This window comes from Taurulus bubalis, assembly GCF_910589615.1.
Source record: "Taurulus bubalis genome assembly, chromosome: 3".
Classification (NCBI taxonomy): Eukaryota; Metazoa; Chordata; class Actinopteri; order Perciformes; family Cottidae; genus Taurulus; species Taurulus bubalis.
This window is the reverse complement of record NC_136591.1, coordinates 4,299,082-4,316,626: the sequence shown is the minus strand read 5'-3', so window position 1 is coordinate 4,316,626 and position 17,545 is coordinate 4,299,082. Positions and strand designations below refer to the sequence as shown.

Here is a 17,545-nt window from a genome sequence, read left to right as displayed (position 1 = left end):
GTGTGTGTGTGTGTGTGTGTGTGTGTGTGTGTGTGTGTGTGTGTGTGTGTGTGTGTGTGTGTGTCATAAGCAGCTACTTGTGTATTTTTCCAGAAATCCCTCTGCCAGGTTTCTAACCTTTCTTCGTGGACTTTTCACCTTTTTTGTTTGTACTTATCCGACCATCGCCCCGCCTCACTTCATATATAATTCAGCACATTCATACGCTGGTACTTTCCAAAAGCTTCAACCGCAGTCTTCTTGCTGAGTAGCTCCACCTGCCAGTTGGTTTCTAGAGAACTGCACCACCTCCGCATGAAGGCTGGGGGCCGGCCAGACGCTGACCAGCACATTCAGTCCTCACCACAAAGCACAGCGGAGAACAGAAGTGCAGGAGAACGTTTACAAAGAACACCGGAAGAATGACTTTGGAGGGTTGTGGGCCAAGCTCAGCAACCGATGACTCTCTATCCCGACTCTCTCGCTCTCTCTCTATATATATGTGTGTGTGTGATTGTGTGTGTGACCCCCGAGGTCAAATGCCAGGACTGCTTGTCATTCCAACTCCCACAATCTCACAACAAATGCTTTACCCTGGACTCTCCCCAAAGGCTTTAAATATATATGCCGCTGCCCATCCAGCCATCTATTTTTAGCAAAAACCCTCAAAAATAAAGTGACTTTTTTTTTTTTTTTTATGTGTGTGACTTTCTGAAATAGTTTTCTACATGAATCATGTCACTGTTCCACGCTGTACGGATCTTTTTTTAAGTGTTGGAGTATATTCCGCTCTTTTCCGGTACATTTATGTCTCGGTGGCCGTGTTTCAGTTCACATATTTTTTAATGTGCGCTTTGAAGTATTGCCGGAGGACAACTGTCTGGCAACGGCAAAAAATTTTAAAACCTCATTCGAAAAAAAAGTTTTTACGCTCGCTTGTGGTTGTTTTTGCGAGTCCACGGGCTAAACGGGACGTGGAGTACGCCTTTGCCGAATAAATTTGGAGTCTTTTTTTTGGGACGTTCCCATAACGTGCAGATGCTTGTCTTCGTCTCCGGACAACATGAAACATGATCAACATGAAACATGAAGGAACTTTAGAACTCCTTCACTTTAATCCCATTTCTCTTGTGTATCTCATGTTTTGTCTGTTCTCTAGTACCTGGTCATGGACTACTACATGTGTGTCTCATGTTCTCTGTCTGTTCTCTAGTACCTGGTCATGGACTACTACATGTGTGTCTCATGTTCTCTGTTCTCTAGTACCTGGTCATGGACTACTACATGTGTGTATCATGTTCTCTGTTCTCTAGTACCTGGTCATGGACTACTACATGTGTGTATCATGTTCTCTCTCTTTTCTCTAGTACCTGGTCATGGACTACTACATGTGTGTATCATGTTCTCTCTCTTTTCTCTAGTACCTGGTCATGGACTACTACATGTGTGTCTCATGTTCTCTCTCTTTTCTCTAGTACCTGGTCATGGACTACTACGTGGGTGGAGATCTGCTGACTCTGCTCAGTAAGTTTGAGGACCGGCTGCCGGAGGAGATGGCTCGGTTCTACCTGGCCGAGATGGTGCTGGCCATCGACTCCGTTCACCAGCTACACTACGTGCACAGGTAAGGAGTGGGCAGAGAGAGTGTGTGTGTGTGTGTGTGTGAGACTGACTGACTGACTGACTGACTGACTGACTGGAGGAACAGGCGGAGAGCCCTGATGATGGAGGCTGCAGTGTGTTGACATGATTCCAGCTGTGGGAGGAACTGCAGCTGAATGAAGAAGCGTGTGCGGGTATTTCTGTTGTCAGTCATCACTCAAGATGACTGAGGAGAGTATATCATAGAGGTTATTAGTGGAGGTGTGTGTGTGTGTGTGTGTGAGTGTGAGATGCTGTCAGATCATTTTTAACTACAACGATCAAGACAACATGTCACAAGTGAAAGACCTGCATTCTAAATCCTACGTGGTTCTCATCAGTATTGTAATAATAATCTCTCCAATGACGATGTGAAAAGCCCTAAAAAGGTGTGTGTGTGTGTGTGTGCGCACCACCTGCAGACTGACTCCTTTAGAGACTATCTGGTGGACATGGTGGAGCTTTTAGCAGCTAAAGAGACGGGTGTGTCCCTCAGGAAGTGATGGAGAACAGAGAGAGAGTCAGACTTTAATTCATCAGCTGGCCAGAGACACAAATCCAACTGGAAGACTTGTAGCCAGACGTTATTATTAGAATAATACGCTATACCAGAGTATTTAGAAACAGACAGACGGACGTAAAGATGAGGGATGCGTAGAGAACCGTGGGGTCAGAAAGAGGGCGGGATGAAGTCTGTTGGGTCGGATCTCTGATGCGCCACTGGAGAGTCAGACGGAAAGAAACGTACCGAGCGACTTCAACGGAGATGTAGATGTAAGCGTATAAGTAAAGGAGGGAAGGAGAAGGGAGCCACTAATTGCAGGGTGTCATCTGGGGGCCGTGGGTGGGGGTTGGCGGAGACGGAAGGCTGGAGGGGACGGCATCGGTTCTCCTCGTGGACGTTTTGGGACCGTAATGATGGGGTGTGGTGACGCTCCCTCTCTCTCCCGCTCTCATGTACCAACTCCCCCTTTGCTCTCACTTGTGCTGGTGGGAGATTTGCACTCTTGCTTTGTATGTGTGGAGACGGAAAGGAAGGTCCTCCAAGGAGGGGGTGTGTGTGTGTGTGTATGAGGGTCTGTATGGGTGCATGAGGGTGTGTGTGTCTCAGAGATACTGTGCATGTGTGTTTTCTCTTCCTCTAAGTTGCAGTACAACACATTAACCTCATAATTAAAGACTCTCGTTTCCATTAAGAGAAAACCAGCCGCCCTTAATTCATGGCTCACTTTAGTGACACCACACACACACACAAGCAGCCGCTGCTGGGAATACTGGGAATACACATGGCCTGGTGGTGGCAGTGGCTTCCTCTTGGGAAATCACACCGTCTGTGAAGCCAGTTTCTCCTCTACTAATATACTGTTATCGGTATATGTTTACATGGAAATATAGAAGAAGCATCTGTCAAACTAAAGTCACTCAGCCTTTCTAAATGTCCATGTTAGCATTTCAAAGCCTACCAGCAGTCGTAAGCTTTCATCTGAGTGACGCTGCGAGTAGATAACATGTAAAGTCGATGCACAGACGCGAACGGTTGCAAAAAAGCAAATTTTCCACCGGGCGGCGCGAATGAGGCGGAAGTTGCCGGAGTTGAAATATTTCAACTCTGACTCAATGGTGGACGGCGTAAACGGTAACTGTTTTCACAGAGTTAAGCCACGGAAAAAGCCGCGAATTTATCACATAACGTCGAGCGAGTAAACTCAGGCGAAAAATTCGCAACGCTTTTGCTGTGAACGCAGCATAAGAGCTCCGATACGGAGTCAGCATGAATTCCAATTCTGAGCTGCCAGCAGACGTTCTTTCACTCTGTTCTTAATTATTAATATTAATGTGTTTATTTGGTAGATTAGCGTGTTTTTTCTCCAGTTCCTCATCCTGACATACACTGGTGAAGTATTGGCTGCTTGACGGCTGAAACCAACGAGGCATTTATTTCCACTTCCAGTTCCCTCGTATCAACGTCAATGTTCCTTTTTTCTTTCTTGAAAGTGCTTTTGGTTAGATGTCTGATTAACCCAAGTTCAAGAGATTATTATGTCTTGATCTACGATATAAAACACGAGTAAATGTTGTTCTGGGGCGTCTGAATGAGACTACAAACCGCCGCCCCTCCTTCAGCTTCCTGGTGGAGTGAAGTCATGTGAGCGCAGTGTAGTTTGTGGTTTGTTTACTTCATTAGCGTTAATTATCTTGCCGAACACAAAACGTGTAAATATCGTAAACCTTTGTCTCAGAGATCATTATATATGCGATAATCCAAAAGCTTTTTGTAGAGAGAACCAGTGTGGCGCTAACTCCGGGTTTACAAATATAGCAAATATCACCAAATGTAGTGCTCAAGTCCTCCGGGTGTAAAGAGTCTGAATCTTTCATTTGCTTTGCAAGATATTCCTGTCATAAAGAGTCAGAGGAATATTTCTCAGTCCTTTTGACTCCAGCTCCCCACCACTTCCCGGGCTCAAAGGTATTCAAGTATCACCCAGACGTAAAATATGTTAAGAATATATATGTATGTATACGCTCTGCTTATGCATATGCAATATTGCCCCAAAGCAATGACATTTGTTATAGAATAAGGCATTTGTAGTCTCATGGTATTCATCATTGTGTTGCCTCTAGTTATATTATTCAGACGGCTAACAACCGTACTGGTCCAAATTATGGCATTTCAGCTCCCATAATGTGTTTTTCTGTCTGTCTTGTGTAGTCGTTGACCTCGCCTCAATGAAGAAACCATTTTAAATGAATATCTGCAGTCCGGTTGACGTTAAAGAGCCCAGAGAACGAAATAAATGAGGAGCAGGTCAACCTTCTGTCCCCGTCAGTCCCATGAGAGCAGCGTGTGCTAGAGTCAGTCGCAAAGTGTGTGTGTATGTGTGTGTGTGTGTGTGTGTGAGTGTGAGTGAATTTATTCAGTGGTCGGTGATCCTCGTGGCCTCCCAGAGGGGCCGGACAAATGTTTCAATAGGCAACTCAGCATGGCTTTGTGCTGCCGAGCACCACATCTGTCTGCCACGGGTCAGTGTGTGTGTGTGAGAGACACACTGTGTGACATAGGGGGATTCTCGTGGAGGTGGGGGTTGGTAAAGAGGGACAACAGTGTGTGGAGGGACAGATGTGATTCTGGAGAGAGGAGGAGGGACATTAAATGAAAGGAGCCGTCTTGAGAGGTCTTACTACTGCAGAATACTTTAAGAGTGTGTGTAGCAGTGTGTGTTTTCCCATTGACTGCAGCCTTTGTGTGTTTTTATTATTGATCAGGGACACCTGTCTCTTCACAGCTGTGATCTAAAGCCGCATTTCCACCGAGAACTTCCTGGTCATTTTAGTCCTGGGACTACTTTTCGAGGAACTATAAGGTTGTCAGCGGCCTGAAGATGCTGCACAGTCCTGATGCTCTGGTGTAATGAGGAGGAAAATCACATTAAGAGCGTCTGTCTCCCCAGGAAATCGTGTTTGATGGTTATTTTCGAACGTAATTCAGGGAAACAATCAAGAGTTGAAGCAGCTGCGCTGTCTGTGTTTGACCAATCAGTGACAGTCATCCTGCATGTCCTGTAGTCACAGCTACCCCACTACCAGGGCCTTTTTGGGGAGTAAAGTTAATGTAGACCTCGTCTGGGCCGTCCCCGGTGTTGCTGCCGGACACATTTGTGTGTGCGTTGAGAGGCGGCGTCCAGATGGCCCTCACAGATGGAGGCCGCGGTCTTAAGAGGAGATTACCCCCCCGCTATTCTGGTCTCTGCGCCGCTCCTTAAGACCGCAGAAGCCCTTGTGACACAGTAGCCCAATTAGCTACGCTAACCGGCGTAGCCTAGCACTAGCTTAGCACCGCCGCTCTCTCTGGGATTCGGCCATGTGCGGAGGGCTGAGCGTGAGTCAGCTCCTGTGCCGTGGGGGGGCATTGACGTTTGGTGTCTGAGAGGAGGAAAGGGATCACAGAAAGAGACACAATTGCTGCTAAACACACATATACACACATATACACACACCCATGGATGGGCGAGGGTCAACTCAACCAGAAGTCTCTGGAACAGATTAAGGCCTTCCAGCATTTGAAGCGTGTGTGTGTGTGGGGGTGGGTGTGTGTGTGTGTGGGTGGTGTCTATCAGGTCTCTTGTAAATGAAAATGAAAGTCCTGTGTTTCTTTTAGCTTATTTACCCAACGGACCCAGCACTGTAGGAAGGCTCTTCAGCTTTAACGTCTGTCGTAAAGTTTGTATCTTATCAGAAAGTATTTTAATAAATACGGTTGTAAACATTTTTATTTTTAAGATGAAATACTTAACATGAGTATCTTAGTGAGCTCTCTCAAACAATGACAGAAAGACAAAACTCGTAAAAAAAGACCCACTAGATGAAGTGCGTTTATTGTTACATTTATTTAACCTGTCTTCAATAAACACATGTACCGTAGTAAATATTTCACACGCTTCCTCTTCCCGGCCTCTTGACGCGTTTCTTGGCCTCATTACCGCCACCTGTAGGTCACCAGCACGTCCACAGGGCACCTTTAAGTTCTGGTTTGGGTCTTAATGAAACCAAATGGACGACTCTTCTAAAAGCTCTGTTTACAACATTCTACTGCTGCAAGCCAAAAGAGCTTTTTCTTCTTCCATGATGTGTATGTTTGGCGCGTAGAAACCAAGATAAACGTTCTCTGTAAACACAACAATCTTATCAGAGAAATCCTTTGTACTCGAGTGTTCAGCCGGGGTGTGTGAATGGGTGGTGTGAATGTATGCACTGGTGTACAGCACGTGGTTTCCAGCCAAAAGGCCACATACAGCATCTGCTCTGGGAAGTCATCTGTGACTTTTATGACTCTACACAAGTCATACATGCGCAGATATTACTTTAATCCAGGGGTTTATAGCTTGGTGACAGTGTATCTACCGTATGGGATGGGACCATTAACAGTACTGGGACATTCACATCTGCTTTGAAGAAGTCTGACTGAAGACAGAAACATCAAAGACGTCTACAAAGCCAAATCTCGTCTGCTCACTTTTTTACAGGAAGAAAAACAACAACAACAACATCTCCCAGACTCTTGTGATTGTGTCATGTATTTAGTGAGGAGTTAAGAAGCGTTTAAGGAACATTCAATTGTGGAAATTTCACGAGCTTTAAAGGAACATTTTCACCCACAAAGTTATTCTGTTTTCCCTTAAACTTTATTTTTTACTCTCTTTTAGCTTGAGAATAACTGAAAAGTTTTGAAATTAAGTAAATGGGTGTACGTTTAACAACAGTAAAACTCTATAAAACATTATTTGACCAACTCAAATACTACATTTACTCACTTTGTCATGTTTACACCCAGATTTAAACTTTTATTCGAGAGTGTGCGTCTGTTGGGCATCAGGTTATTATTTTACACAGTCATGCTCACACTCCTGCACAGAAATAGCACTCACTCCTGAGACATCGTGTGCGTGCGTGCGTGTGTGTGTGTGTGTGTGTGTGTGTGTGTGTGTGTGTGTGTGTGTGTTACACTACTCTACAGAGTGTCTGTGCCCTCCTCCATACCGTGTGTATTGGCCGTGTTGTGGGTCCATGTGTTGATAAGAGGGCCTCGGGGTGCTGTCAGGGTGAAGCAGTGGAATGGACAGGACAGGACCGAGACTATATTTAACCACAATAGTGGGACACAGAGACGTCTCTGTTTCATACAAGTCCAGGCCAGCGATCATCGAGGGCATTTAGTATCATTCTAACCGCATAATTCAAAATCGTCACCTTTCTAAAATAATGACGTCATTTTTTTGACTAAAAATGATTTTCTTGCCTAAACCATCTCCTCATGATACTCGCCACCTCTGGTAAAATCTCCTCCATCCTCAGTTGAACAGATCATGTGATTCTACCCCTGTAGTATAACATGTTGAGAGTCTGACTTTTATTTTATTTTATTTTGCCTGAGTCAAAAGACAATGTGACTTTGCCAATTTGACAAGCTTTTCAAGATGGCATTTTGAAGCTAGCATTTAAGCTAGCAATTTAGTTAGCATTTTTGTCAATGAAAATCTCACTGGAACATAATATTAGTAATTATAACATGATGTGACCGGTATTACAGTATGCCGGTTGTCAGTGTCTAGAGGCAGCTTGTGCACTATATTACATTTGGTCAAGTTTTTAGTGTTTTCTGAAAAAATGACGTGGGCCATTATTTTAGGAAGGTGACAAAATGTTAATACTACTGGCAGAAGGTCATGAATGAAACCAAATCAAAGGACTTTTTACTCGCACAGCCTGAGAATCCTCCACCATGGACTCAGACTAGACTAGACCAGGGATCTACATCAGCTCCCACATTAGAATACGTCCCCAGCAGCCAGAGTCAGCAACCTGCAGGATCTCCTGCACCTCGTTCCCTTTGGGACGCGTTCCTAATACTTTGTTGGCCCCTACAAATAGAAGTTACCATGGCGTTGGTGACTTGCAGGAAGTAAACAAAGGTTTCATAATGTTACAAGTAATGCAAAACTAACGCAGCGCTATTCGTTGGACAAATTGATCGTGAAAACCAATCTGCAGCTATTTTTTATATCGACTTCTCACCTCGTTAGCTGGTGACCTGCTGGTCTACTGAGAGCATCCTCGTCATCAGCAGTAGCAATGCATCCTCAGTCTGTATCACAACCACGTCATCAGCAGTAGTAATGCATCCTCAGTCTGTATCATAACCACGTCATCAGCAGTAGTAATGCATCCTCAGTCTGTATCATAACCACGTCATCAGCAGTAGTAATGCATCCTCAGTCTGTATCATAACCACGTCATCAGCAGTAGTAATGCATCCTCAGTCTGTATCATAACCACGTCATCAGCAGTAGTAATGCATCCTCAGTCTGTATCATAACCACGTCATCAGCAGTAGTAATGCAGAGCAGATGCAGGGTAAGAGGGAGATTTTCAGAGTCTGTGAAAGAATGTGTTGTCAGTAAACCACCGCCGCCGCCAGTCGGTCTCTGTTCACAAACACTGAAGAAGTGAACTGGGGAGTGTGTCTGTTTAGGACGAGTGGGAGTGTGTTTGTGCGTCGCATATTTCCTCAATCAGAGTGTGTGTTGTGTGTGTTTTTTAAAATAATCAGTGGAAAATGCTGTGTGAATTGGCTGTGCAGAAAGCGTTTCACACGCTAGCTCTACAGGCAGGTTATGTAATTTAGTTTGATAGCTTAAGTGGTCTTCCTCATCTTCTTCATTGTCTTCTCCCCTCTTTTGCTCCCCGTCTTCCTCCAGGGACATCAAGCCTGACAACATTCTGCTGGATATGAACGGCCACATCCGCCTGGCCGACTTCGGCTCCTGCCTCAAGCTCATGGAGGACGGGACGGTATGTTTCTTCTTCTTTCTTCACCGCACTGCTGCTGACGCCTCCTCCTCCGGTCCAAAGCAAACAAACCAGAGCTCCGCTGACCTCCTCCTCAACCCCCCGGGGGTCTCCCAGGAGGAGAGAGGGGTTCAGCTGCTTGGCTTATGATTCAGACGAGGAGGGAAAATGAGTTCCCCTCAGGTGTTGCGTAACAGGAGAACGACAGGATGAAATGGATGAGCGGAGAAGTTCCTCCAATGTTAATGTAGAGAAAAATAACGTTGGGCTTTTTGGACGCTTCGTCGAGATTGAAGCTCTGAATCCTGATAAATGTATTTCATCTGCAACCCCCTGAATAATACAGAGACGAGGCCAACATCTGCCTTTTCTCTTCCGCTGTGGAACTTTTGGCACTTTTGTGAAAATTCTGCTTTGATTTTAATTCCAGACACAGCATCAAATGTGCTTTCCAAACATTGTTTATAAAGTAAAAACAGTGCGTAGTTCTCCTGTAGTAGAGGTCTGGAAGTTCAATCTGCTCTTTGTTTGTTTGGTGGTCTTCATCTCGCATGTAACTCATCATCGTCATAGTCGTCACTTTCATGAGGGTTCCAGTTGAACTGAATAATACTTCTTTGGATGGATGGATATAAACTTTTTTCATCCCCAAGAGGAAATGTGCTTACACAAAAATAAGAGTATTAATTTAGGAGAATAGAGAAAGTGCAAAAATGCAAAGTAAGTGTAGTGTATACAGGGTTCCTACGCTCATAGAAAACCTGGAAAAGTACTGGAATTTTACAATGGTTATTTCCAGGCCTGGAAAAGTCCTTGAAAAAAATAAAACCCCAAAAGTTTTGTAAAAGTCATGTAAATGTGTTATATTCATGTGTTCATGACGTTCATTCACGCTGAGTTTGAAATAATGAATATGCTTTTAAAAGAAAGACGCTCAAAATATAAGCAGGCATACATACAGGCATCTATATAAATGTTTATTCTTTTAATCAAACTATTGACTCATTCATTTGTGTCATTTAAGGTTTACTATATGCTTTGTATTCTCATTGTTAGTTTAAATACTACATTTACTCACTTTTTACTGTTTACACACAGATTTCACTAAATGTTTGGTCATGGAAATTTGGTTTAAAGTCATGAAATGCATTGGTCAGAATGTGTATGAACCCTGGAACATAAACATGTACAGTGAGTAACAAACAACAAAAGCGGTGCCAGGGTTATTGATGAATAATTAATCTACTGAGGACCTGCCAGAGGACTTATTGTAAAGTCTTATAGCCATTACAGGAATGTTCTCCTGTATCGTCACAAGGACCGTTACAGGAGAACGTTCCTGCCCATGTGGTTTTTTGTTTAAGATGAGCTTCTGAGCCTTTTTGTTCCCGTCCCTCTGCTAGGTCCAGTCCTCTGTGGCGGTGGGGACGCCCGACTACATCTCCCCAGAAATCCTCCAGGCCATGGAGGACGGGAAAGGCAAGTATGGACCCGAGTGCGACTGGTGGTCGCTGGGCGTCTGCATGTACGAGATGCTGTACGGAGAGACCCCTTTCTACGCCGAGTCCCTGGTGGAGACCTACGGGAAAATCATGAACCACAAGGTGAGCTGCTTCCGTCTGCGTAAAGGACATCACATGCATGACGTGCACATGTATGTAACGCCAGAGCTCTGCTGCCTCTAACGCACACCGTCCCGTCTGGCCCAGGAGCGCTTCCAGTTCCCGCAGCAGATAACAGACGTGTCGGAGGACGCCAAGGATCTCGTCCGCAGGCTCATCTGCAGTCGAGAGCACCGATTGGGCCAGAACGGCATAGAGGACTTCAAGCACCACCCCTTCTTCGTTGGTACGGTCCAATGACGGTCTAGAGTTTCCTTTTCCAGTTTAAATATACTTCTCAAGTGTGTCAGCCTAGTTTGATACCTCAACAGTCATTCAGTCCAGTGTTTTTCAACCTTTTTTGAGCTGCGGCACATTTTCTACAATTAAAAAAAAATCCTGCGGCACACAAACAACCAAAAAAGCTACAAAATGTCACGTTGTAGCTTAACACAGCATATATGGTAATGATTATGAATGTCACATTGTAGCGTCATACAGCATGTATAGTAATTATTATTATTATTATTATTATTATTATTATTATTAATGTCATTGTAGCATCATACAGCATATATGGTAATGATTATGAATGTCACATTGTAGCGTCATACAGCATATATAGTAATTATTATTATTATTATTATTAATGCCACATTGTAGCATAATACAGCATATACGGTAATTATTATGAATGTCATATTGTAGCATCATACTGCATATATGGTAATGATTATGAATGTCACATTGTAGCATAATACAGCATATATGGTTAATGATTATGAATGTCACATTGTAGCATCATACAGCATATATGGTAATTATTATTAATGTCACATTGTAGCATCATACAGCATATATGGTAATTATTATTAATGCCAGATTGTAGCATAATACAGCCTGTATGGTAGGTCATTATTGCACTACCTACTGGCATGGAAGAGTATTTAATGACTAGGTCAGTCACTATATTGCAGCTCAGACGCTCAACAATGGAAAATTATTTGCAGCAACTAAATTCCATCTTTTTTTGGGACCGATTAAGTGAAATTGGACATTTTCCCAAGGCACATCACTGATTTAATAGATATTCTATATTATGCTGTACTTGTTATTAGCATTAGCATGTTGTAGATCATTTATTGTTGGCACCAGGTGACAATGATAAGAAAAATACTTTTAACAGATTTTCCAGCGTCAGTGGTTTGCCGCTCAGGTTCCCAGAGTTGATATATTCGTGCCACTATTGGAGCGTATTAATAAAGCAGTGCTTTACATCCCGTGTCGTAAGTGTGACCGCTCTTCTCTCCAGGCATCGATTGGGAAAACGTCCTCGGGTGCGAGGCGCCCTACATCCCAGAGGTCAGCAGTCCCACCGACACCTCCAACTTTGACGTGGATGACGACTGCCTGAAGAACTCGGTGAGGCGCTGGTATTCCTGTTGTTTGTGATCGTATATAAATTAGAATTAGAAGTCTTACTCCTGACATGTTTAATCCTTCAGGAGACCATGCCCCCTCCCTCTCACACGGCCTTCTCGGGCCACCACCTGCCCTTTGTGGGCTTCACCTACACCAGTAAATGGTAAGTGCCAAAATAGATTTAAAAGATTATTTTTAACCACTGCCTACATTTTGACTTTGTGAAACTTGTTTGGACATCTTCCTTCACGCTTTATGATTAGTGGATCTTTAGTGGGCAGATTAAAATAACAAAGGCTCTATTTTACTCTTCAGATGATTGTTCAATTCTTAAGGGAAGATAACAACATTGTTTTTCATGCACTGCTCAGTTTCTTTCAGACTAGCGGACAGAAAACACCCAAAATACATATCTAAATCATATCACTACTTTGTCTATAGATCTTTCCGAAATTCACCAAAAGTTACAAGTGGATAATGCCTCATTTATATATTTAAACATAACATTTCTGAAAACGTGTAACACAAAAAATAGTAGTCTCAATGTTAAGTAACCAATAGAGAAGTTTCATGGTGATATCTAGTTTATTTCTTTAAAATGCATACAGTTAAACAAAACTTATCTAAAGGCTAGAAATCTCCACTTCAGTAGCACTACATGCACCAAACGTTCTACTTTTCCAGAGGGGTTTGTTCATATATTATTCATAGCTTGATTTATACAACATTTTATTAAACACGAATTTTGAACCTGGCCTCATCCAAAATTCACATTTCTGCAAATTAACACATATTATGAAAGATGATGCCTCATTTGGATACTGAAACATACATTTTCAGTAAACCTGTGATCTAAAAAAGAATTGTCTTTAATATAAGAAATCAACTGGAGAAGTTTCATGGAGATATCTATTAGTAAGACGTTTGACCCTATTCACCCGTCCTGTGTCCACTTTAAATAGACAGAGGTGTGTCACCGTCAGGCAGAACATGTCGTTCTAAACGACCAGCTTCTCTTTGTCCTCTCATGCATCCATCTAAAGAGGTGGAGGAGTGTTGCAGCAGCTCCCTCCCTAATAAGGGCATGTCCACGGCTCGCTGTAGATCTTCCCGTGAGAAGCAACAAACCCAGCACTTACTTCCTTATCTCCTCAAGGCTCCGTGATAACGGCCTTTTCCACTCTTTCTTTCCCTCTCTCTCTCACTCCCCATCTTCCTTTATGTCTGTCGTTCCTTCTCCTCGTTCCTCCATGACTCAACATCCTCTCCGCCGTCAACTCATCTCTATCTCTCGTCGTCCATTTCTCTTTCCTGTTTCCCTGCATTAACTTTCTCATTCTCCTAACGTTAAACGCTCATTTATCCCCACTCGTTTTTATCACCGATTCTCACGCCTCCTCCACCTTTTCCTCCCCGTCCTCCTCCCCTGTAGTTCCCTCTCCGACCGGTCTTGCCTGCGTCAGCTGGCGGCGGCGGAGCCGGGCAAGGCGGGCCAGGACCAGCTGGACCTGGACGTGCAGCGCAGCCTGGAGGACAGCCTCGCCACGGAGGCCTACGAGCGGAGGATCCGCCGCCTGGAGCAGGAGAAAGTAGAGCTGTGTCGCAAACTGCAAGGTGAGACGCGTACCGCACTTTCATTGGTCGAACTAGAATGCATGGCGACGAAGCTTGAATCGCATATAGCGCAACTTTTCAAAATAAAAGCAGCAAAAGCAAATAGCAAAGCACAACACTGATGCTTGCTGCCTGACCGGTTGCAGAGGCGACGCAGACGGTGCAGGCGCTGCAGCACTCGACGGGCGAGGGCCCGCCCAGCGCCAGCAAGGAGGGCGAGATCAGGAGTCTGAAGAGCGAGATCGACATCCTTAAGCAGCAGATCGCCGGTCAGGACTTTTCTCCTTTTGTTCATGTTCAGCTCAGCTCAGTAGTACTCCAGTCAAACCACCTTTTCACTCAGATCATGAGAACTCTGAACAGAACTTTGGAGTGTTTGTAAAACTAACACAGCCACGGTAAAGTTAAACGTTTCATTGCATTTAAAACCTATGTGTGTGTGTGTGTGTGTGTGTGTGTGTGTGTGTGTGTGTGTGTCAGACTCGGGCCAACTTGAGAAGCAGCTGGAGGACGTGTCGTTGGCCCGCAGGGACATGGAGGACTCATCGAAACACGTCAAGACTCTAGAGAGACGGATGAAGAGCGTCGGACAGGAGAAGGACGACATGCACAAGGTGGAACCAGCTTTGCTGTCTGTGCTGGGATGTAGTGTATTCTGTATAGTAATTTAAATACTTTACCCATAGTGACAAAAATGTACTTTTTATAATCAACATCACTTTTCTTCACATGAGCACAAACCTGAATTGTCGCTGTTCTTACAAAGACAACATCAATGTTCATATAAAACCAGACCGCTCAGCCAGTCAATTAAACCCTCACTGTACGACTCTAAATGTGTCTTTACCCTCTCTTCTATCTTATTTCTTTTATCTTATCTTATCTCTTTATCTGGTCAGGATCTCCTGGAGGCCAACGAGAAGCTGAAGTCTCAGTCCAAAGAGCTGAAGGAAGCCCACAGCCAGAGGAAACTGGCCATGCAGGAGTTTTCTGAGCTGAACGAGAGACTCACAGACCTCAGGTAGGATCACTGCTCCGGACCTTTCCTCAAAGCAAAGACTAGTTTTCTCCCCTCACCTCTGACTGAACTTCCCCTCAGGTCGGTGAAGCAGCGGCTGACTCGTCAGCTGCGTGACAAGGAGGAGGAGATGGAGAGCCAGGGTCAGAAGGTCGAGGCGCTCCGCCTTGAGGTGCGGAAGGCCGAGAGGTCCAAGAAGGAGGTAGAGTAGTCTCCCTGTGGTTGCTAGCACACGCTTCTGTCTCCTCCACTGGTCGGTGCACAATTCAAGCTTCTGTCGCCTTCTGTGTGTTGTAGAAATATTTACAGGTCACATGAATATTTATGAAGTAGATTAGAACAGTGGTCCCCGACCACCGGGGTTGGAAATATGTTTTATTTAGAAAAATGACCGGTCTGTGCGTAACCTCAGATGTAACTTCTTGACACATGTCAAGAGGTCACGTGATACGTTTCCCCAAAAATGAAACTTAAAAGTCTGTTTCAACTCTGCTGGTGTTCTGGATTAAAATCAAGGCAGAATATCCTGAGATCACGAAAAAAAAGCACGAAAACCTGCTTCCATTTTTAACATCTTGTGTTTGTGAAGCGGAGTTTAAGTTACAGTGTAGACTTGAATAAAGGAACAACGGTTGTAGACGCTGGACTAGAAAGCGACGTCACACTGGCTGCGGAACGGGAACTGGAGCACGATCTACGCCTCAACGTCACTGGAGTTTGTGTTTTTTTTAACCAGACGGAGGCGCAGGCGGACGGACAGGCGGCGGAGGCTCAGAAGGAGAGGAAGCTGAGGGAGCGGAACGAGCAGTACAGCCGGCAGCTGGAGGAGGAGCTGGAAGGGCTTAAGGTGAGCGTGCAAACCAAACACAGCTGAACACGGACATCCTTAAAAGTTAAGGAGAGCAGCAGCATTCAGACAGCTGTGTGTTGGTTTGCTAATCTCTATAAAGAGATTCTGTGATCACATGGAGGCAGCGGGACCAAGAGGTTCTGGTTTCTCTTTTTGGCCACCAGACCGGTGGTGATGGGTTCAGAGGTTGTCTCGGACTCAGAGTCCAAAGATGCACTTTACGGTTCCCTCTATAGATCAGCCTGAGCTAAATATCTTGTAAAGAAGCTTAGTATTAAATAGTGTTGGATGTCAATTTAGTGAAAGTAGTGACCGACAACATTTCTACTCCAAAAACGATAATACAATATTTGGTTTTAGACATTTATTTACATGTATCTACCATTTTATTCATGTATTTAACTGCTTTTGTGAACCTAAGACCTTTGGTAAATCAATTTCAATCACCAAAACCTATATACCACCTGAGCAAAGTTATGTTTTCACAAGAAATATGAAGAATTTACAAAATTGAGATCCAACTTTTCAGCTTTAGAGTCATAGTTTCACTTTACACCTGTGCCTTATGACAATGGTGCCTCATTATATAGATAGCTGAGATTGTGCTGCAATTTTTGATATAAAACATGGGTATGTATTATATGCAAGTGCCTTAAAAGGTGAATTTAAGAAATGTAAAATCGAGAAAATGACCTCAGTGCCTGAAGGGTTAAAGGGTATGATCTTAATTTTGTTTCATATTTATTCTCATTATCTACCCAAGATACATATACACCTCATGCCAGTGTTATTTACTGAAAAACAAGTTTAATTACATTTGAAGTAATCCCTTCCTCACTGACTTACAATAAGTGCATTCAACCATGAGTACAAACTCAGAACAACAAGAATCAAGAATGTGCAATTTCTCCAATAAAATTAAACTACAAAGTGCTATCAGTAAGAGACATTTAAGTGCTACTAGGTGCTACTTTCCTTATTCAAGGTGTAGTAAAAGAAGTGTTTTTAGTTCACGGTGGAAGACGTAGAGACTTCCTGCTGTCAATCATCTCATTCCACCATTGAGGAGCCAGGACACAAACAGTGGTGACTTTAATAATCTTCATCCCCTCCCCTCCACCAGCTGAAGCAGGCCGGCTCCTCTGCCGCCCCGGCCTCGGCGGACCAGACCCAGGAGGTGTGCCGGCTGCGCGGCGACCTGGAAAAGAAGACGCTCCTGTACGAGGAGGAGCTGGCGCGCCGGGAGGCGCAGCACGGCACCGAGCTGAAGGCGCTGCGCAAGGAGCTGCGGGACGCCGAGGGCCAGCACCTGAACCTGCAGAAAGAGATCCTGATGCTCAAAGACAAGCTGGACAAGACTCGCCGTGAGAGGTGCTCCTCCTCTCCTTTCTTTACTTCTACCTTCGCTTCAGCGGAGTCCAATATCTCGGCTGTCATGACGTTCTTCTTGTTTCCTTTTATTGTGTTCCAGTGATGATTGTGTGAGGTAAATACAATCCTATTAAGCCTGTCTGGTCTTAATGTGTAGTAACTGTGAAGTGATGTTTCCTTTGACTAGTCATGCTGCTCCTAACCCAGTGGTTCTCAAACTGTAGTTAGTGGGGCGCAGAGGTATTACAGGTTTTTATAATCCTTTATTAATCCCAGAGTGGGGAAATTATTCTCTGCATTTGACCCATCCTCACACGTTGTTGTTATGATCTTATATTTAGTGCAAAAACAGGTGATTTGCAGCCACAATTAGCAATTTGTTTGCCAAATATTAGTCGATTTTTGCACAGATATAACTTTATTTGCATTGTTCTAACAAAGTGATTGCACATGTCATTAGTTTTTGTCTGATGGAGCGATCTGGTTTCAATTTTCTTTATTATATTATTTGAAAAAGGACGGATGGAGGAGTCACAAAAAGTTGTTTCAATAAAAATTCAGCATCGACCATTAACAAAATGGTTAAAAACAATGAATTTTGAACATTTTTCTTCCTCCAAAGTGGGGCCACAGAAAAAGTTTGAGAACCAGTGCTCTAACTCAACTCAGGTGACCTCCTTGCAAGTATTTTCAACTCTCCAT

At 44.0% G+C, this 17,545-nt stretch overlaps 1 protein-coding gene across 2 annotated transcripts in view; it reads left to right on the top strand.

The window, feature by feature from the left end:
* Positions 1-17,545, top strand: part of cdc42bpab (CDC42 binding protein kinase alpha (DMPK-like) b) — a 74,590-nt gene that overhangs the window by 32,270 nt on the left and 24,775 nt on the right. For both annotated transcript variants that reach the window (XM_079216020.1, XM_079216019.1), the window contains exons 5-17: positions 1,455-1,603; positions 8,877-8,970; positions 10,371-10,571; positions 10,677-10,815; positions 11,881-11,990; positions 12,074-12,153; positions 13,423-13,604; positions 13,751-13,873; positions 14,085-14,218; positions 14,504-14,625; positions 14,704-14,824; positions 15,359-15,469; positions 16,596-16,843. In XM_079216020.1, coding sequence (XP_079072146.1) covers positions 1,455-1,603; positions 8,877-8,970; positions 10,371-10,571; positions 10,677-10,815; positions 11,881-11,990; positions 12,074-12,153; positions 13,423-13,604; positions 13,751-13,873; positions 14,085-14,218; positions 14,504-14,625; positions 14,704-14,824; positions 15,359-15,469; positions 16,596-16,843 — 1,814 coding nt within the window. The remainder of the gene's footprint in view (positions 1-1,454; positions 1,604-8,876; positions 8,971-10,370; positions 10,572-10,676; positions 10,816-11,880; positions 11,991-12,073; positions 12,154-13,422; positions 13,605-13,750; positions 13,874-14,084; positions 14,219-14,503; positions 14,626-14,703; positions 14,825-15,358; positions 15,470-16,595; positions 16,844-17,545) is intronic.